Genomic DNA, 21,405 nt, shown 5'->3' with positions numbered 1-21,405 from the left:
GAAAACTTAGCATTTGAAGCTGATTAACAGCAAAATCACTGCAAGTGTCATAAAATTTTGTCAGAACTTATTTCCGAAATTTTCTATCTTATTAATGCCATGTATACATATTTTGCTTTTATTTGTATACTTTCATTTCCAATTAAAATGCTTCAAAAATTAATGTTCTGAGTAAAAAGAGTCATTAAAAGGCCAATGCAAAATATTCACAAAAACAGTCTTTTTAAAATTATGTCTCAGATTAAAAGGCTTTTTATGAACTGGTTATTTAAATGTGTGGAAGTGAGCAAATGTTGTATTATTGCTGACTCAAAAGAAGACACCTGCTGTGTGGGCAGAGAATGTGGAAGCTATTTGTGAAGGGAAGAGTTTGTCACTTGAATTAATGTGGTAGACTTGCCTCATAAGTCATCTCCACCATCCTGCTCTACTACACTGCTGGGAAGAGTCGAGGTCAATATTCTACTCATTTAGAACATACAGAGCCTATTTATTTACTAAAGGACTCATATCCCTTCATGTGGTCAGGATACACTAAGACTCAGAATAAAAGCTTAAGAAGCCAATTATTCAGGGAAATGAATAACTATTACACTTGAACAAATATGTCAAAATCTTGCTTTCTCTCCTCTGTTGCTGAATGCGATGACTTGCCTATCCACATAGAGGAGGTGGTCAACTACCAACTCAGATTCCGGTCCTACTGAATAGGTTCCTTATTACAATGAAATATTGTTTCTCTCTTTATGTCTTCCCTGAAGCCTTGATTTCTATTATATTGTCCCAAAATCCTTTAAAAAGGAACAAAGCATTCCTTTGCACAACAGGATTTAAGAATTGAATTTGTTTATGCAGAAAGAGTGCTGTATTCAACATGGCAGTCAAGCTTTCAAAAAGCAAAAAGTGAAAGCAGTACATGGGAATATCAGAGAAAAAGAGACACTGAAAGTGTTAAAAACAAACTTTGAGGGGGGTCAGCATTTTGTTTCTGGTTCAATTTTTGCTGAAGGTAAGAACATACTCCATGTACCTAGGATAAGAATTCATTCTGAATATTCATATTGATGGTCTCTATTTATAGGAAATAATCATGGCTGGTCATAAAAATAACTGAATATGGAACAAATGGACTCTTCCTGGCCCTGTGGGCCAGTTTCCAACAGTGAACATATTCTTGGTACTATTTTGTTCCCATAGATTCACAAAGAGTGGCTGCTTTGGTTTTCTTGTCCAGAGAATTGGTCCATTCAGCACATCCATATGGTGCCCTAGATTCTATTGAAAAGTCGATGAATCATGTGGGTGAATGGACCACTTCTATATCCTCATTTTCTTTTCCATTTTTGGGGGTTTTAAAACTTCGGTTTGAGTTCATTTTGGTCGCTAACTATTAATATTGTCTTTATGCTGTGCTCAGTCACTCAGTTGTGTCCAACTCTTTGCGACCCCATGGACTATAGCCCTCCAGGCTCCTCTGTCCATGGGATTATCCTGGCAAGAATACTGGAGTGCGTTGCCATTTCCTGCTCCAGTCTCTCTAGCTGGTTAGAACTGCTGAAAGGAGCTGAGAAAATGATGGGAAAAGGCAAAAGGCTGGGAAAAGACTTAAGGTTGTCACAGGCATGTGGCCAACTAGGATGTCTATTTCCTAATGCTCCAGAAAGATCTCTGTATTAAGCTTTTCTGCTAGTCCTTACTTCAAACCAAACTGATCAGCAACTTCTGTCAGAGGATATTTTAAAAATACTCATTGAGCACTAATTATACATGAAGCACTGTTAGAGAAACTTTCTATTACAATTTTTTTTTTAATAATTCCTCTTTTCACAGAGCTCAGGGTCCTTGGGAAGTCACCATGGAAGTAATATACCTGAATAAAAACTACTACAATGACTGGGGGCAGGTTATGAAGAGATGGAAGTGTCTCAGGAGATAAGATATGGAAAGGTTATCTAGCAGAAGTGACAAAGACTATGATAAAGAAAGCGTTACAAAACTGTGGTTGAGAAATACAATATCAGTTCAACATATGAGAACCAGGGAATCACTTCCAATTTCTCATCAACTGGGGGGATATTAATACAACTGGGGCTTTGCTTTTCTACCCCATGCACTTTTAGCTACTTCCTGTTTCTATTTATGCACCATTAGCTGGTTGTCTGGCATCTCTGCTACCACATGTTCATTATCCCTGCTCCTCTTTCATTTCTTTATGAAAAATGACTCAATTTCTGTAAGCAAATTTTCTCATAGGTCTCTATTTCCCTATAATTTTATCATCTTTAGACCTTTCCTTGACCATTTGTAAGCTCTCTAAATTCAACTGTAATGGAGTTTTCAGAAGGGCAGAGGAATCAAACCTGGAGCAAATCAAAATTGGTTTTCCTTCTTCCCTGTGAAGTACGGTTAAAATGAATATCAAGAAAACCTATGAAGACGACTAAACAGATAGGAGATCTCTTAAAACCAATGAGAAGAAAAATGAAATGACGCAAAAAGTAATTCATGCCTGCTTCTTCCGCCTGTGGAGGAAACACTGCCACAGGGCAAGAGTAGGGACGCAGCCACTGGAGGGCTCTCCCAGCTTGTCTCCCTGTGCTTTCCATGCGATATACAGCAATCAAACCCCTGGCGCCCACTTCAGGCCTGGATTCAAGTTGCATCCCTGTGCTTGCAAAAACCCTCTATTCAGCTGGAACAGAGGGGACTAACTTAGTTCTCACAGAAAGTAAGAAAGCACATGGAGTAGAAGTTCAGCTGCAGAACAGACAAGAATACACCGGTGTCTCAGAGGGCCTTCAGCACCCGGAAGCAGAAGAAACGAGGCGGAGCACACACAATCCCGAGCAGAAGCGCTTCCGAGTGTTCAGCGCACATTCCCCACCCTTCCCTTTCTGCCCATTAGTTCTCCAATAACTGTCTTAGTACTGACACTGTACCTCTCCCATTAGTAATATTTTCACTTGTCCAAATATACTTTTGCTCTCAACCTCTCGGCATCAGAGATAGGATGGTAGAATGGCCACTGTTCTCTTGAAAAGCAGATCCCATCTTCAGTTGTTTACTGAAAGGCTGACAATCATTCACTCCTACCAACCACTTCCAGAAAGTCAGAGAAGGAACTGCCCATCATCCTGAAGGAGAAAGAAAGGTAATTTCTCTGTGATTTTCAAATGCATCAAAAGAAAAATCTCTATTGCAACATTAACTATAAACTGCACAAACATTAAACTGTTTTGAAGATTAAGCTCCCAAGAGTTGCCATGATTAAAGAATCAATGGCATCAACAAATTTTACACAACAGAAACAGAGCAATTGTGAAAAACCAACAAGCACAACTAAATTTGGTTGTACTTGACTCATCTTAGATGTCATGAAAATGGAAAATAAAACAGTATTAAATGGTACAAAGTCTAGGAATTCTGAATTTGTATCGAAAGAGTTTGATTGTAAAATTTTAGGGTAAGTTTTGGTTCATAACGTGTTCCCATTTTCAAGGATGTAGCTTTCTTATGCCAAATGCATAGTTTACAATTAATGTAAGAATTTTTTTCCTATATTTTTGTATCTTTGACAAAAATACTTTATTTAACCCCTTTTCATATCCTTTATTTTCTCTGCCTGCTGGAATAAGTTTGAGGTGAATGAATAAGCTCTCCAATTTAGCAAGCATTTTCAACCCTTAAAAAGCTGATGTAAAGGTAGCTCTAAGAGACATCCAAGGAAATAGAATGGATCAGTAGGATAAGCTAAAGCAGAAGGGTCGTCTCTGATCCTTTCTGCACCTCTTCTTATTGTCTAATGCAGGCTATGGCACAGACTAGGTTCTCAGACTTGCTGGATGAAACTGGTTAAAGATGAACATTCTTGTCAGAATACAGTAAATTATAATTTGTCACCCACTTCTTTCAACCTGACCTCCACAGAAGCAAGAGACCACCCTGACACTTGGAAGTAAGCCTTGAAAGATAGATTTGCCAAAGGAAATGTCAATAAGGTCAGTTACAGGATCATCCTTTATCATCAGATCAATCTAGGCTAAAAATTTAGTTCTGTATGTGTTAATTAGAGGTGATATTATTGGAGTTTTGAAGAGTGAGACTTCACCACAGTTTAATTCAAAATGTGTCTTCAAGGAGGAGTCATGTAACACAGAAAGAGCACTGAGGTAGGAGTCGGCTGACAGAACTCTATCTTGACTGACTGTGTCATTTTAAATAAACTTCTTTAATTTTCAAGGTCTTAGGGCGCTCATCTACAAAAGGAAACAAGTTGAATTCCCAAATTTTCTATGTCAGGGTGAAATGTTTTAAGTAGCTTGTTGCCTTTCATCCAGAAAACCAACAAATGTGAGAAATAACCAAAATGGAGGTCTTTAAATTTTAAGAATTATTTAATAACAAAAATTGAAATAAAAATGTGATGAAGGGGGCATCTTATTTGATTTCTTTCCCAGCGCCTTGTCTTTCTTCATCATTTTTCTTCCTCATTTTTATGCCGTTAGTATCATGGGAGAGCATGTGTGTGCACGTCTGATCCCATTTTGACTACCTAGAGGGCTAAGTTTCTTGGATTTCCCATGAGATTCAATTTGTCCGCCTGCACTAGCTCTTTTGTGATTTTTAGTAACTGTTTCTCTAATCTCCAACATCACCCACCCTTCAAGAACATCACTTCTTCAGCAAGGCCCCACATTTGTCTATAGTCTAATTTTTTCCACAAAGTCTAATAAATCTTTTTTTTCCCATGGAACTTAGAGTGGCTCTGTTCTCCTAACTGAAAGCTGATGGGTACAATGGCATGACAAACCACGCCGACCACCAATCAAGTCTCTGACTTGTTTGCACATGTTGAGTCTCTATCTTCAAATCTCTTTGTCCTCAAGAAGATACCCCAAGGGAAAAGGACAATGAACTTCACTGACAATGCAAATACATGCAAAATCACTGTATATTTTACACCTATTTTTTTTTCATGAGGAATCCCAATTTATTTACAAAATATTAAAAAGTTTATCATCTACATATTAGCCCCATTCTGCCATTTTATACATGCACTAGTGTGGAAAAATAAAAACTTTTAAAAAAAGAAGAAAGGATTACCAGGTGGGAGTGAGCAATTCTAACCCTCTGTCAAGGAGTCCAGTCACTGCAGCTTTTCCGGAGTTAAGCCAGCATCAGCTCCTCACATAACTTAAGAGCGATCCCGGCAAGTGGGAGGAAGGAGGATGGCAGGGGAGGGAGTCTACGGGCCTACACACCGAGCAGGGCAGAGATGGGCGGTGGGGAGGGTCTGCAGACCTACTGACCATAATGACTTTGTACATCATGGACCCTAGGGGTGGGCAGCAATGGCAGCAGAGTCTCTGGATGCAGGAAGGAAGATGGGGTGGTGGGGGACAGGGGAGGAGGGTGCTCAGTAGCTGAGGGTGGAATCGTCCAACTCCAGCTGCTGCTGCCGGTTCACGATCTGCGGGTCTCCATGCTCCCCCTCGTCCTCCTCACTGCTCTCCGACTCGGCATTGGTGATGTCGTCCTCCTTGTCCCCGTCCTCGCTCTCCTCTTCCTCCTCACTGCTATGCTGGTCCTCGTTTGTCTCCATGGGGTTCACGGTGATGGTCAGGGCGGAGTCATCCTAGTCCATCTCCTTCTCTTTCCCGGTGTCCTGGTCCCGCATGGTTCTCTCGTGTGCAGCCCGGATCCGGAACACCCCCAGGATGATCATGAAAACCAGGAAGCTGATGCACACCATGATGACGACGGTGGCAGTGCTGGGCACGACTCCAAATGGGTGGGGGTTGGCCAGGTTGTGACCCGAGAGGTCAATGAAGGAGCGGTGCTACGGGTGGACGAACTGCGGCTGGGCGGCTGTGTGGCTGGCGTGCTCCATGGGGCTGGCCGTGTGGATGACATTCACCTCCACCTGGAACTCATTGCTGACATAGCGACCATTCAGCTCAGAGCAGACAAGCTTGAACCTGGCGGTCAAGCAAGGACCTGGTGTGCCAGTTCTGACAGCGCAAGAGGTGTAAGATCTCCTCGTAGCTGGCCACAGTGTCAACACCCATGAAGACCATGCCCATGTCAGAGCTGCTCATTTCGATGCCCTTCTGCTGCAGGCGGGCCGCATCCACCACCAGGCTCTCCTGCTCTCCATTCAGTTCTTCTCCCTCCACTGTGACCTCACAGGTGTCCAGGTCGTGCACAATCTCCTCTGACACCAGTGACTCTTCAACTGTCGGGTCCTCATCCCCTTCCCCTTCCGGCTCCATTTCTCTCGTGATGGTGCTGATGATCCGAAGCTCGGGGAAGAGGAAAACCCCCTCCGAGCTTTCAAATTCAGAAGCTGCTGGAGCAAAATGGTAGATGCCGCTCATACTGATCTTGGGCTCTTCTGGCTGCAAAACCATCATGTAGCCATCCACCAGGGGGATGGAGATGCAGGCGGCCTCATTAAAACACTTGACTGTGCTGGTGATTTTGAGTCTTCAGATCCCTGGGGTGGGGAACTGTCATGAATTAAGGTAGGAAATGTGCTTCATGGCCTTATCAAGCTCCCCCACGTCCTCTCCCTCCAAGGTCAACATCTACTGACTGGGGTTGGCCTGAATCTTGACACCTCTGCCATTGTCTTCGGGGGTATGCAGGTCTAGCCCCTCTTTGCAGGTATACAGACAGTCAATCACCTTCTTATCTGTGAGTTTCCCAGAATGGATGGTCAGGCCTTCCAGATTACCTCGGAAAAACTGGGTCATGCGCAGGTCACCACCTTGTCAGCAAGCCCTAACCACGAGTTGGGTTTTGATCTTGGATGGATGAAGTGGGTAATCTTCAGTGACAGAGAAGGGCTCATGAGGGACATCGTCCACGTAGAGGGTCACACTGGGGATTTCCACATTGAGGACATAGTGATGCCATTCCTCGTCACAGATGTGACACCTTCCAGTGGAACTCTGCAGGTTTGTTATTTCTTCTCTTCTGAAGCATCCAGATGGAGGAGGAAAATCAGCCGGCAGCCGTGGACATAGAGTGAGTAATGGTGTCAGTTCATCTCTGTTTTGTCTGAGCTGCAAAGAATCGTCTCCTTCTTCTTGCCAAATGGCCCATGCCTCATCCACACAGAGATCGTAAAGGGCTCCTTGGGGTTGATGGAGACGATGCCGTCCGGGACCCTCACCGCCTGAGTGCCGTTGAACTCAAAGACCTGGTCGCTGTCATGGCCGTTGTCCATGGGAAGGCCGACGGTCCAGTTCCAGGAGCCTCCTGGGGAAGGCAGCAGCTCAGCCGTGTCGGGCGCAGCACCGCAGAGCCGGTGAAGTGACTTCTCCGAGTAGGTGTCACGGTCACAGCCCTTCCCGATGTGGCTGGTCTCCAGCTCCACCACCACCTGCATCGAGGCCACCGACTCGTCACCTGTTTCCAGATGGACATTCGGAAAGAGTGTCAGAGCGCCGGTGCCAGGCTCGTATTCCACCCTGTTGTTCCATCCTTGCCACCCAGGGGTGCAGGTGGGCTTGATGCTGATCTTCACCAAAACATCTTCTGCCACTCTTTTCTTCCTTCGGTTGTAGGCCGTGACAGTCAGCTCGTAACGGTGCTCTTTACCATAGTTCAGCTTTTTTTGTGTTCTTTATGTATCTTTGTCGACAGTGAATGGCACATCCGGGGTGACGATCTCATAGTTGCAGATTTGGCTGAACTGGGGGGAGCAGTCTGCGTCCACCGCCTCCACCCTCAAGATGCTGTCATACTGCTTCCCCTCCACCACTGTGGCTTTGTAGGACTTTTCCTTGAACACGGGTGCATGTTCGTTGACATCATTCACTTGAATGTGGACAGTTGCTTTGTGAGATTTTTTCACATTGGCCCCGTCTGGCCCCTTCCCGCAGTCGCAGGCCAGGATGGTAAACGTGTAGTCCTTCTGCAGCTCACAGTCCAGCTTCTCTGTGGAGCGAATGACCTCCTCACCAGTGGATTTATCCACCACCACTGCGTCAAAGGGCACATTCTGTCTGTGAATCTTAAATCCACAAACCTCACCTTCTTTGGTGACTGTCACCTCAAAACTCTCTGCAAAGCGCAAAGGCGCGTCTTTGTCCAGGGCGATGAGAGGCAGGTCGAGGAGCACGGTGCTGTCGCTCTCCCTAACGAAGCCATGATACGTGGGCTCCAGCCACTGCTTGCGCTTGTTGACTCGCGAGGCCCAGACCCCGCCGCTGCAGAGCAGCCCGGCCAGCAGCAGCCAGGCGGCCGGGGCCAGAGTGGGCGCAGGGCGGCGCAGCATCGCTCCGGCTCCCGGCGCCGCGGCCGGCCCGGGGCGGGAGCGGCAGGGACGCTCGTTGGGCGCCGAGCGGGGCTCTCGCGGCCCGGAGCCGGCTGCTTGCCGCCGCGGCGAGCACCGGGGTCCGAGGAGGAGCCGCCGCCATGACGCTGGGCCGCGGGCGCCCTCCCCTCAGCGGAGGCAGCGCTTCGCTTGAGGCAGCGGCAGCAACTAAGATGGCGGCCACCTATTTTTTTTTTTTTAATTGGAGAATAACTAGTTCACAATATTGTGGTGGTATCTGCCATAAATCAATATGAATCAGTCTTAATTATATTTATATGTATAAAACATACATATTATATGTCTGTGAATGTGTGTGTGTATATATATATATACACAGAGAGAGAGGCTCTCCCACCATTTCACCCCTCCAGGTCATCTCAGAGCACCAGTCTGGGCTCCCTGTGTTATACACCTGTTCTTCACCACGTGGAACATGAGGTCTTAAGGACTGCTTCTTGCTAAAAGTACTTCCCTGCCTATTCTGTGGGTATAAGAAGAGAGTTAGTATGAAAGAGAAATGTTTCTGGGCAGTTCTCTTTTTTAGCATCACATTGGAGGGACTGATGCTAAAGCTGAAACTGCAATACTTTGGCCACCTCATGCGACGAGTTGACTCACTGGAAAAGACTCTGATGCTGGGAAAGGTTGGGGGCGTGAGGAGAAGGGGACGACGGAGAATGAGATGGCTGGATGGCATCACCGACTCTGTGGACATGAGTTTGAGTGAACTTCGGGAGTTGGTGATGGACAGGGAGGCCTGGCGTGCTGTGATTCATGGGGTCGCGGAGAGTCGGACACGACTGAGCGACTGAACTGAACTGAACTGAACTGAAAACTGTTCCTGACGGAGAAGGCAATGGCAAGCCACTCCAGTATTCTTGCCTAGAAAATCCCATGGATGGAGGAGCCTGGTAGGCTGCAGTCCGTGGGGTCACTAAGGGTCGGACACGACTGAGCGACTTCACTTTCACTTTTCACTTTCACACATTGGAGAAGGAAATGTCAACCCACTCCAGTGTTCTTGCCTGGAGAATCCCAGGGACGGGGGAGCCTGGTGGGCTTCCGTCTATGGGGTCACACAGAGTCGGACACGACTGAAGTGACTTAGCAGCAGTAGCAAAACTGTTCCTGAAGGTAAGAAAGAGACAGGAAACTGATTATCAGGTGGAACTCGTGTCACTGTCCCCAAGACCTTCACACATTTTAAAATCTATTCTTTGTCTCCTAATAAAAATTAGGGTGAGCTGCAGAAAATAGGAAAATGAAAAGCTGATATGAAGGAAGTATTTAGTTCATGAAAGTCAGTATCAGAGGTAAAACATACTAAAGAATAAAAGCAAAACTATTTTATTGACAAATAGATTTCAAGTTGTTCAATGACACAGAAACATAATCACTAGTCCAAGTGAAGGAAAGTATGACCTTCACTACTTTGAAAGGCACTCTGTCTTCTTGTCCTATTGTTTTTCTAGTCCATTTCTCAGTGGCAATGCCCTATCAAATGCTCAAATGCAAAAACTTGAGTTCAAATAATTGTCAACACTTATCTGGACTCTTTTTTATTCCATCTTACATTTCTAAATCATGTTTATTTCATAAAGTTAAACTCAAGCCAGATGAAATCCCTTGACAAAAGAATCGAACAAGTCCAAATTGATCTGTTAAGTGAATCAATAGAAACTTAACTGAAATGGATTGGGGATTTTATCAAACTTGACGTAGAAGAACACTAATAAGATCACTTCCAATTCACACATATAGAACTAAATTTTCAGCACAAATTGATCTTATTACTAAGGATGAATGGTCACCTTTAATAATGGATTAAGGTGGTAAAGAATTCTCTTTTTATTCAAAAATCTTTTTTTTTTTCTTTTAAACTATTGGAGATTGCCTTACCTTTTTCTCTTACATTGAACTTTACTCACTTTTTACATGATCAGGTTTGAGGTTTAGGATTGTTTTAATTTTCATAATTCGACCTGGATTTTTAAACTCAGAAATATCTTCTGAAGTGTTCTCAAAGGAGAATTTTGTAACAGCCAAAAAATCCATGATGATACAAATGTATTGCTCCAATAAACCATAACATTCGTACAAGCTGTTTGTAAAACAGTGCAAATAATAGTAAAGCTGTCAGTATGACAGAAGATTGTACATTTGAAGTGCTAGCTTTGTCTATTTGTGACTGTTAATATGATAATCAGATATGTTTCTTAGATCTGTTACATGCTAGAATTTATTAGTAATATTCATAAAATGCATGAAAATTTGATGATCAATCTTCTAGGTGGTTGCGGCAGACTTAATATAGTGAAAAATAAAGGCCAAAGACTTTACCTCTTTAAAAAACCCTAATCTACCTCCAAACCACTTGAAATATCAGAAGATTTATCCATCCTAAAATCCATCTCTTCATGTCTACCTGCAGGGACTGGCCTCTGCAATGGTGTCAAATTCTGGTTCAGATTGTTCCCAGCAAGTTTCACTGCTCTTCAGCGAAACCAGAACTGCTATGAAATGTTCAGATACTTGCAGATTTTATTGGACACTTTGCTAGCGAATGCATGTGGATGTAACTTTTCCAGAACTTTTCTTCCTCCATCTCATATTAATTAAATAGATCCAAAAGAAGAAAACATCTCTATACCTAAGAAAATGTTCAAACATTCATGTAAGACTTGTATCCTGTTCTTGCACTCTCTTTTGCCTACTGGTGGGTGTGCTCTGAATTTATAAATTCTTAACTATATTTGCAAACATTTAAGGCATGCTGCAGTCCACGGGGTCGCAAAGAGTCGGACACAACTGAGCAACTGAACTGAACTGACACATATTTGTGCTTCAGTAAGGAAATACTGGGCTTCCCTCATGGCTCAGACAGTAAAGAATCCACCTGCAATGCGGGAGACCTGGGTTCAATCCCTGGTTTGGAAAGATCCACTGGAGGAAGGCATGGCGACCCACTCCAGTATACTTGACTGAAGAATCCCCATGGAGAGAGGAACCTGGTGGGTTACAGTCCACAGGGTCGCAAAGAGCAGCAAACTACTGAGCGACTAAGCACAATGCAAGTAAATAATAAGATAGATAATATGGTGTACTCTGCTTTTATGTTCTTAATCTAGAAGGGCTTCCCTAGTGACTCAGATGGTAAAGAATCTGCCTGCAATTCAGGAGCCCTGGGTTCGATCTCTGGGTTGGGAAGATCCCCTGGAAAAGGGAATGGCAATCCACTCCAGTATTCTTGCCTGAGAAATCCCATGGACAGAGGAGCCTGGCAGGCTACAGTCCATGGATGGTTTAGACGGAGAAAATCCACCCAAAACATTCTTGATCTTTTTGGTTCAGGATAACTCAGAAGAGTTTTATATTGAAGTATGGGTCTAAACGTGGAGTTTTATATATGGAATTATATGAATTACCATGTAAGAATTATATATCATATGGGTAAGACTAGCAATCTCTTTAAGAAAATTAGAGATACCAAGGGAACATTTCATGCAAAGATGGGCACAATGAAGGACAGAAATGGTATGGACCTAACAGCAGCAGAAGATATTAATAACAGGTGGCAAGAATACACAGAACTACACAAAAAAGATCTTATTGAGCCCATCTTTGCATGAAATGTTCCCTTGGTATCTCTAATTTTCTTGAAGAGATCTCTAGTCATTCCTATTTTATTGTTTTCCTCTATTTCTTTGCATTGATCACTGAGGAAGGCTTTCTTATTTCTCCTTGCTATTCTTTGGAACTATGCATTCAAATGGGTATATCTTTACTTTTCTCCTTTGCTTTTTGCTTCTCTTCTTTTCACAGCTATTTGTAAGGCCTCCTCAGACAGTCATTTTGCTTTTTTGCATTTCTTTTTCTTGGGGATGGTCTTGATCCCTGTCTCCTATACACTGTTTAATTAAATTGTTTTGGAAAATAAATTTATTGTATTTTTTCTACATGTAAAAGCAATAATATGCTTATTGTAAAATAAATATTTGGAAAATATAGAAAACTAAGAAAAAACTAAAGATATAAAAACTCATATACTACCACAAATCAGAGGAAAATCACTAAATTTTAGAGAGAAACTACTCTGGGCATAAGTTGAAAAGTTCTGGAGCTAAAGTGTTAAACTGGAAATTTCTTTCTGTTTCTATACCAAATCCCAAATAGTGATCACATGTTTCAAATATTCAATGGAAGGAAAGGCCACCTTTGCAGAAAGAAAAATGTTTAGGATATCCACAGAGAATAGTTACCTCATTTTTTACTAAAAGCTAACTAGTTCCATCCCCATTCCACTCACTCATCTTACCTGATTATATCAGAAAGAATTCAAAAGGAAGAGAGAGTAAATATACATGTCCTAACAACTATAAGAAAGAGAATGCTCCAGGCTACTGACAGCACCAGACCAATCCATCTCAGCACAGAGAAAGCCCCTATCCATTTTCAACTGGAAGATAATGTCTCTGACTTTGAGCAACTCATCTCCTAGAGACCCACTGAGTGGAATACTCCTACCGATTCTCGAATAAGGAGTCAGAATGTTGTGAGAGGAAACAATGTTTGAATTCCTTTGAGAGTCCAAAACCATAGTGCAAGATATGACATGAGTATGGGTAATTAACAGGGAGTAGCAGCAATTAATTAACATAAAACACATGGGAAGTCCACTATTTCATCGGTAAAGAATCCATCTGCCAATGCAGGAGATACGGGATCGATCCCTGGGTTGGGACTATCCCCTGGAGAAGGGAAAGGCAACCCACTCCAGTATTCTTACCTGAAGAATTTCACGGACAGAGGAGCATGGCTGGGCTATAGTCCGTGGAATAGCAAAAGTGTCGGATATGCCTCAGTGACTTCACCACCACCACAACAAAGTGGCAGGGTTATTTAGTGTGAGACAGTGGAGGGAATGACAGCTGAGGGTCACTTGCTGTGAGATCCAATGTTATTCCTTCCCTTCTTTTAGTGTCCCGCTTGCGGGGACACTTCCACATTCCCACTCTGCTGAACCTGAACTTCCTCTGGCCAAACAAATGTGCATGAAGTGCTGTGAGCTAATGAGGTGCAGAGGCTTAAGAGCCTATGTGTGGATTGCCATGCCTCTTTACTCATTCCAGATAGCTATGGTTCCATCACCCTAAATTCTAAGGGAAATAAAAGGAACAGAGAACTCACCAGTGCAGGATATAGCATGAGAAAAATAAACATGACAGCTATAAGTTAATAAGAGTTATGTGTTGTTTTATGCATAGTAACCTATTCTGATGGATATATGCCAAGTACCAAAGATTTCACCTCAAAGATGAGAGACGTAATTTCACCTCAAAGATAAGCGATGTAATAGATGAAACCAACAAGGATAGAGCAAACACAGCTGTGAGAACTGAAATGCAAAAGAGATTTGTTTTTTAATATAAGAGTGCAAGGGAAATTTCTGGAAGCTGCATAGACTCAGTTTTTTCACTATGTATTTGATTTTGAGTCATCTGTTGGTTTTACTCAATGTAATACTGTGAACATTTCTCATGTTTTGAACATTTGGGGAAGGCAACATTTTTAATGCTTATCTATCTCACTTATTTACTTATTGCACCACTGACATTATCTCCTATTATATGCCATTTTAATACATAAAAACATCATTATCTTGATACTTGAGTTTTGAATATGCAATTTTATAACCTTAGTTGACTATGAATTTTACTTGTTTAAAATCTTTTTCTGTATTTAAAATCTCTCTTGTATTCAATTATAGCTCCTTATATGTACATTTTATGTTTATTATTTTCTCTTAATTTCTCTTGATACTTATTCCAGTAAATTACATAGAGCTAATACATATAGTCATTATAACTAGCCAATTAACCAAATAGTGCTATGAACATGCTTTTCTCTGACTCTTATAGAGAGAACTGACAGGATGGTGGGATGTTTTCTTAACAAAAGCTTATATATGGGTAATATAACAGCATAAACTTTTATATTTTCTTGTAGGAAGGCTAAATCTGATTTTATTATATTCTAATGACATAGATGGTCAGGTTCTCATTAAAGTTCCTTAGAAGACAATTTAAGAAAAATAGCAAAAGCCAATACTTTAATATATCCAAATTTCTATTTCTGTTCTTATTCAATAATTAAAAGCTATTAAACAGAGTAAGATGTTACAAAATCAAGTTCATGACTGATTCAAATGTGAAACAGATAAGTATGTGAATGAAAGAAAAACTAAAGTCTTTACAATTAATCATCCATAGATGATAAACATTCATGCAGACAATTTAGATAACCCAGAAGGGAAAGAAGGAAAAGAACCAAGTTTCTCTCAAATTATCATGTATGCTATACAATTAGATTCTAAATTCACCAAATGTAATGTATTGATAAGCTACAATAGGGTGATGAGAATGATAGCCAAAATTCTGACTTGAGCAACAAGGTGATACCATTCTCTAAGAGGGGGAAATCTAGGTTGAGGGGCTGAGTTGAAGGGCAAAATTCTCAAATATTATGGACATGTGGAAAAATGTGAGACCAGGGTGTCTACTGTATATATACACAATTATCCATTTGTCAGATTGGTGGTAATTTCCTACACTTATAAACCTGGTTGGCACAGTATCTAATCCTATTCATTAGCTATTAATAGTTATGTCCTGTGATTTAAACTTACAAGAGGACAGAAAAGCAATGGAAAAATAGCAAAATGTTTTACTAAGGCAGTAAACTAGAGAAAATAAATGCTTACACAATAATATGCTTTAACTCATTTGGAGTAAGTGCTGGTCATTAAATATAGTCAAAACAGTTACCATGCTGTGAATTACAGGGTCTTGAACATTCCTTTAACTGATACTTGACTTGTTAGAGTATAATGGTGGGTGGAGAGAGGAGTATCACAATAAATAATTGAAGACAAATTCTAGGCCTGTCAGCAATGATTTCTTATGTATTACTTTCACTTAAACAGTGAAAGAAATGACAAAGGCATAAACAGAATGAAAGCCAACTTAATGAAGTCTCTTTTACACAGTTCAGTAATGCTGAATCTAAACCAGTTTTCAGGGAGGGCAATTTTGGCACTAGAATCAGATCTTATGACTAGTCTTCTGGGATCAAAACTGAGATGCACTTCTAGCACTGTCTTTGTTAGAGTGAACTAAAATGGTTAATATCTTCATATCATCTACTTTTTGCATTTTTTCAAATTGATGGTGTCTGCAATATTCCTTTAAATTTACAAGATTTATACTGCAAGTAGAGATAGGCTTCTCTGGTGGCTCAGATGATAAAGAATCTGCCTGAAATGCAGGAGACCCAGGTTCAAACCCTGAGTTGGGAAGATCCCCTGGAGAAGGAAATAGCAAACCACTCTAGTATTTTTCGGAGAAGGCAATGGCAAGCCACTCCAGTACTCTTGCCTGGAAAATCCCATGGATGGAGGAGCCTGGTAGGCTGCAGTCCGTGGGGTCGCTAAGGGTCGGACACGACTGAACGACTTCACTTTCACTTTTCACTTTCACACATTGGAGAAGGAAATGGCAACCCACTCCTGTGTTCTTCCCTGGAGAATCCCAGGGATGGGGGAGCCTGGTGGGCTTCTGTCTATGGGGTCACACAGAGTCGGACACAACTGAAGTGACTTAGCAGCAGCAGCAGCAGCTAGTATTTTTGCCTGGAGAATCCCATGGACAGAAAAGCCTGGTGGGTTACAGTCCATAAGATAGCAAAGAGCAGAACTCAACTGAGCGACCAACACCTCACCACCACCAGAGATATTAGTGTATATCACTAATAGTGTCTATCACTATTATCACCACAAGAGAGATTAGTGTACACTAAGTTGCTTCAGAGTTTTGAGTGGAGCAGTAAATCTATGTGAAGAAACACTGCTGCTACTGCTAAGTCACTTCAGTCGTGTCCGATCCTTAGCGACCCCACGGATTACAGCCAACCAGGCTCCTCCATCCATGGGATTTTTTAGGCAATAGTACTGGAGTGGCTTGCCATTGCCTTCTCCGGAAGAAACACTACAGACTTTCAAAAGCTAATGGGTCTCCAGTACAAGTCAGTCTACTTTTAGCTCCTAAGAGTGTCTATCTGGATCAGTGCCACTGATTCAAATTTACATCATCACTAGATGGAAAAACAGTGGAAACAGTGTCAGACTTTATTTTTTTGGGCTCCAAAATCACTGCGGATGCTGATTGCAGCCATGAAATTAAAAGACGCTTGTTCCTTGGAAGGAAAGTTATGACCAACCTTGATAGCATATTAAAAAGCAGAGACATTACTTTGCCAACAAAGGTCCGTCTAGTCAAGGCAATGGTTTTTCCCGTGGTCATGTATGGATGTGAGAGTTGGACTGTGAAGAAAGCTGATCACCAAAGAATAGATGCTTTTGAACTGTGGTGTTGGAGAAGACTCTTGAAAGTCCCTTGGACTGCAAGGGGATCCAACCAGTCCATTCTAAGGGAGATCAATCCTGGGTGTTCATTGGAAGGACTGATGCTAAAGCTGAAACTGCAATACTTTGGCCACCTCATGTGACGAGTTGACTCACTGGAAAAGACTCTGATGCTGGGAAAGGTTGGGGGCGGGAAGAGAAGGGGACGACGGAGAATGAGATGGCTGGATGGCATCACTGACTCTGTGGACATGAGTTTGAGTGTACTCCGGGAGCTGGTGATGGACAGAGAGGCCTTGCGTGCTGTGATTCATGGGGTCGCGGAGAGTCGGACACGACTGAGCGACTGAACTGAACTGACTGAACTGAACAAAATCAAAGCAAGTCACAGACGTAAAGAACAATCCTATGGATACCAAACAGGAAAAGGGGGATTGGGGGTGGGGGTAGGGATGAATTGAGAGACTGGGACTGACACATATATAGTATTGATACTGTGTATAAAATAGATAAGTAATGAGAACCTACTGTATAACACAGGGAACTCTATGCAATGCTTGGTGGTAACCTGGGAAGGAAATTCAAGAAAGAGAGGATATATATACATGTATAGCTGATTGACTTTGTTGTACAGTAGAAACTAACATGCCATTGTAAGAAACTATACTCCAAAGAAATTCCTTTTCAAAAAAAGCAAGTCAAAGATTATACTGTATTGACTTTCCAAATACTTAAAACTGTCTAGAAACAAACTTTGCTTCAAGAAAGTCAGTTAGTTCTGGATATTAATGTATTCATTCAACCATTTTATTGAGAAGGTATTTAATGTCAGATATCAGGTCAATACTGATATAATCAAAATATTAAGTGTAACTCCCCCATCTCTCTTTGAGACCTAGATATATGACCTGAATTGTGAATTTTAAACCATTGGGAAAGTCAAAGCCTTTCTCACAACTGACGTTTCCAGAGCCCTATTTTATCTTGAAGTCATCTGCTTCCACACCCATCCATTTGTGAAACTTAGTGCTTCTAATGAAAGGTAAACACATGCAGGAATTCCCAGATTAATCAGTGGTAAAGAATCAGTCTGCCAATGCAGTAGCCACAGGAGACACAAGTTCGATCCCTGGGTTGGGAAGACCCTCTGGAGGAGTAAATGGCAAACTTCTCTAGCACTACTGCCTGCAAAATCCCATAGACAAAAGAGCCTGGTGGCCTATACAGTCCAAGGGGTGACAGAGAGGCAGACACGATTGAAGCAACTGAGCAGGCATTCCCACACATGCACACCTGGCTATTTCTCAAGTTTAACGATGCTGTTAAACACTGTACTCCTGTACTCCTGGGGCTTCCCTGGTGGGCCTGTGGCTGAGTCTCCACATTTCCAATCCAGGGGGCCTGAGTTCAATCCCTGGTCAGGGGATCCCAAGTGAAGCAACTAAGAGTTTGCATGCCAGAAACAAAGATCCTCAAACCACAACGAAGACCAGCCAAATAAATAAATATTTTAAAAAATGTTGTACTCACAAGTATGAAATTAACATGGCAGAATGTACAGCCTTCTCCCAGCACTCTAGTTCCCTCTGTCTCTCCACTCCACTCTCCTCCATCTCTCAAGACCAGACGGTGTTCAGTCTGATCTTGCTTCAACAGTGTTTGGACAGAACAGATCCAGGGACATCCCTTGTTTCAGTCTCCCGCCTTCCAACCTTTTTTCCAGTTGAACCTTTGGAATCAGCCACTCAGCTGTTCTCCGCCACCTCAATCAACCAATTTTTCTTTCTTTTTTTTTTTTTGAGCTTAAAATTCCTTACTACCTATCAACCATGAGCTCTTGGATTCCTCAGACTTATTCCAATGAGGTGGAGGCTGTCATCAGACACCGGGGCAACGTGCATCTGCATGCCTCCTACACTTACCTTTCTCTGGGCTTCTTTTTCGACCTCCACAACGTGGCTCAGGACGGCTTCGGCCACTTTTTTTCCCCCACAAAATGGCGCAGGAGCAGCAAGAGGGAGTCAGGCCTCTCTTCAAGTGCAAACCAGTGCTGTAGCTGCTCCCTCCCTTTCCAGAATGTGCTGAAGCCTTCTCAAGATGAGTGGGGTGAAACCCAGCACCCTGTGGAAGTCCCTGTGCTCACAGAGAATAACCTGAAACACACCTTTGTGAATCGCAAGGCCCAGGTTCTGCCCTCGCTGACCCCTACCTCTGGGACTGCCGGGAGAGCCACGCCCTAGAGGAGTAGGTGAAACTTATTAAGAAGTTGGCGACCAGCTAACCAATCTCTGCAGGCTGGCTGGGTCTCAGGCTGGACTGGGCAAGGATCTCCTGGAAACTCTCACCTGTAAGAAGGACTAGCAGCTTCCGAAGCCCACCAGCCTTTGAGGGGGGCCCTTCTGGTGTCAGGGCTTCTATCTGAAGCCCCTCTCTGCAGTCACTAGTTGGATTTGTAACCACCCTGAAGTTCTCTCCCAAGCCTTTGACCAAATGGAAACAATAAAGCTTTTTGCAGCAAAAAATAAATAAAAGACCTAAGCAAATTATTTTCCCAGATGCATGCCTGATATTTCTGTCTTATTTTATTGAAATGTTCTAAATCAAACACAAGCCTCTCTCTAGAGAGTCCGTCCAGTAAGACCTCTAATTTAAAGAGCAAGTTTGTTGAATATAACTCATTTCAACAAAGGAAATGTTCAATATTCATCTTGTCCATAGTATAGCCATATGTGACTACTGAACATCTTAAGTGTAGCTAGGACAAGTAAGGACCTCAAGTTTTATTTAATTTTCATTAACTAATGTTTAAATAAGCACATGTGGCTAGAGGTTACTATATGGAACAGCACCACTCTAGAGCAAGTAACTTCTGCCAAGCATTCAAGTACTTGCTTAATAATCAGGGTTATATTAGCAACCAAGTCAGTAAGTGTATCTTTATAGACCTCATTTTATTCACAGTCAATATTTTAATCTCTTAATGGGAAAAAAAAAAACACACAACAAGGACTGATTTAATGAATTAGACTCACCTGAATCAGAGTTTCAAACTTTGAAAGTGTTAATCACTCAATCCTGTCTGACTCTTTGTGACCCTGCCAGGCTTCTCTGTCCGTGGAATTCTCTCGGCAAGAATACTGGAGTGGGTTGCCGTTTCCTTCTCCAGGGGATTTTCCCAACCTAGGGACTGAAGCCAGTCTCCAGCATTGCAGGCAGACTTTTTACCATCTGAGTCTTTTTATTTTTAAATCAGTTTATGAAACAAGCAAAACAAAGAGGTCTAGAAGCCCTCCTACAGCTTCCCTGGTGTTTTCTTGCCACATCAGAATACCTTCCAGCCCTGATTTACATGAGATCACTAATAATATATGTGCCTACGCTACCTACACAGAAGGAATCTATTTTAATTGTGAAATAACTTCATTTTATACCAAATACCATGACATTTCCTGAAAGGTGATGCCCACACATCCATAGATTTCATTCCCCCAAATTCACAGACTCCCATAAGCAATCATGGACAGACCAGGTGCATCTGCTCACAGCATTTCATAGATAGAAGACTCTCGAACTACTAAATACCATTAGTGCATTTCCCAGCAATTCTGTAATTAGGATGTTTATAAGAAGACAGCTGGGTCACCTTTGTTCTTTCTTGGAGGCATTTTCCAAGTGAAGGAAGAGAATGGATCGAAAACCTGATGTTTAAACGTTCACTTCCTACTCAAGAAACTGTGTTCACTGATGCTCTGCTGAATCTTATGAGCATCCAACAGTTAGGCAGCTATGGTGAGAATGTATTACTGGTTTAGCATCATCCAAGATGTAGTTCTATATTTGGTCCAAGTTCAACAATATTAGGGGAGCACTGAAAATGAACGATCAGCTGCAGGCTACCTATAATATGGAAATCTAGAGTCTTAATGTCTAATATAGAAGCCACTAGTCACATGTTGAGTCCTTGAATGTGACTAGTTCAAATTGAAATGTACTATGAGTACAAAATGTATACCAGTTTTTAAAGAATTAGCATTTAAAAAAGGAATGTGACATATTTCATTAATAGTTTTATGTTAATTACATGTTTAAGTGAAAATATTTTGGATATGCTTTATTAACTTATTAAAACTAATTCCACTATTTTTACTTTTTTTTAATGTGACTACAAGAACATTTTTAATTACCTATGTGGGCTTCTCTTTTGCAATTCACATTATATTTCTATTGGGTACCACTGGCCTAAAATATCCTAATTCAAATATACCTTTTTTGTTGTTAAAGTTCAAAGCCTCTTTTTGATCTCTTCAAATTCCAAGATATTCCATTTCCATGGCACTTCTGCCAAATACTTCCTCTATACACACTATCTCTGTTTTGCTCTATACCAGCTCAGCCCAAAATTCATAACCTTTATCAGTTATTGATTTAAAGGAAAGGGATTACAAGTATAGAAATGTTATTGACAATTTATGGGCCAGAGTTGTATCTTAACTTTGTTAAGATTCTTCCTTTTCCTCTCCTCTCTCCTCAGGAACAAAACAATCTCTCTCTCTTTCTCCCACAAAGCAGTTTAGCAGGCATGGTATTTTGTTTAAGCATGCTTTTGAGGTCTGTCTCTTTACCTGAAGATAGGCAAAATTTCTCCCCAGGATAAAGTCTA

The 21,405-nt window shown here is 41.9% G+C and overlaps 1 protein-coding gene and 1 pseudogene across 1 annotated transcript; one reads left to right on the top strand and one right to left on the bottom strand.

The window, feature by feature from the left end:
• Positions 1-5,416: 5,416 nt before the first annotated feature.
• On the bottom strand, positions 5,417-8,465 carry LOC129542388 (calsyntenin-1 pseudogene; annotated as a pseudogene).
• On the top strand, positions 8,425-18,985 carry LOC148774843 (ferritin light chain 1-like). Its single transcript, XM_088827852.1, has 2 exons — positions 8,425-8,478; positions 18,548-18,985. Exons 1-2 carry the CDS (start codon positions 8,425-8,427, stop codon positions 18,983-18,985), a joined length of 492 nt encoding a protein of 163 aa, XP_088683978.1.
• The last annotated feature ends 2,420 nt before the right edge of the window (positions 18,986-21,405 follow it).

This window comes from Moschus berezovskii, chromosome 19, assembly GCF_049115385.1.
Source record: "Moschus berezovskii isolate FMDL1 chromosome 19, NW_MosBer_1.0, whole genome shotgun sequence".
Taxonomy (NCBI): Eukaryota; Metazoa; Chordata; class Mammalia; order Artiodactyla; family Moschidae; genus Moschus; species Moschus berezovskii.
The sequence above is the reverse complement of the archived record's forward strand: the minus strand, read 5'-3'. Positions and strand labels throughout refer to the sequence as shown.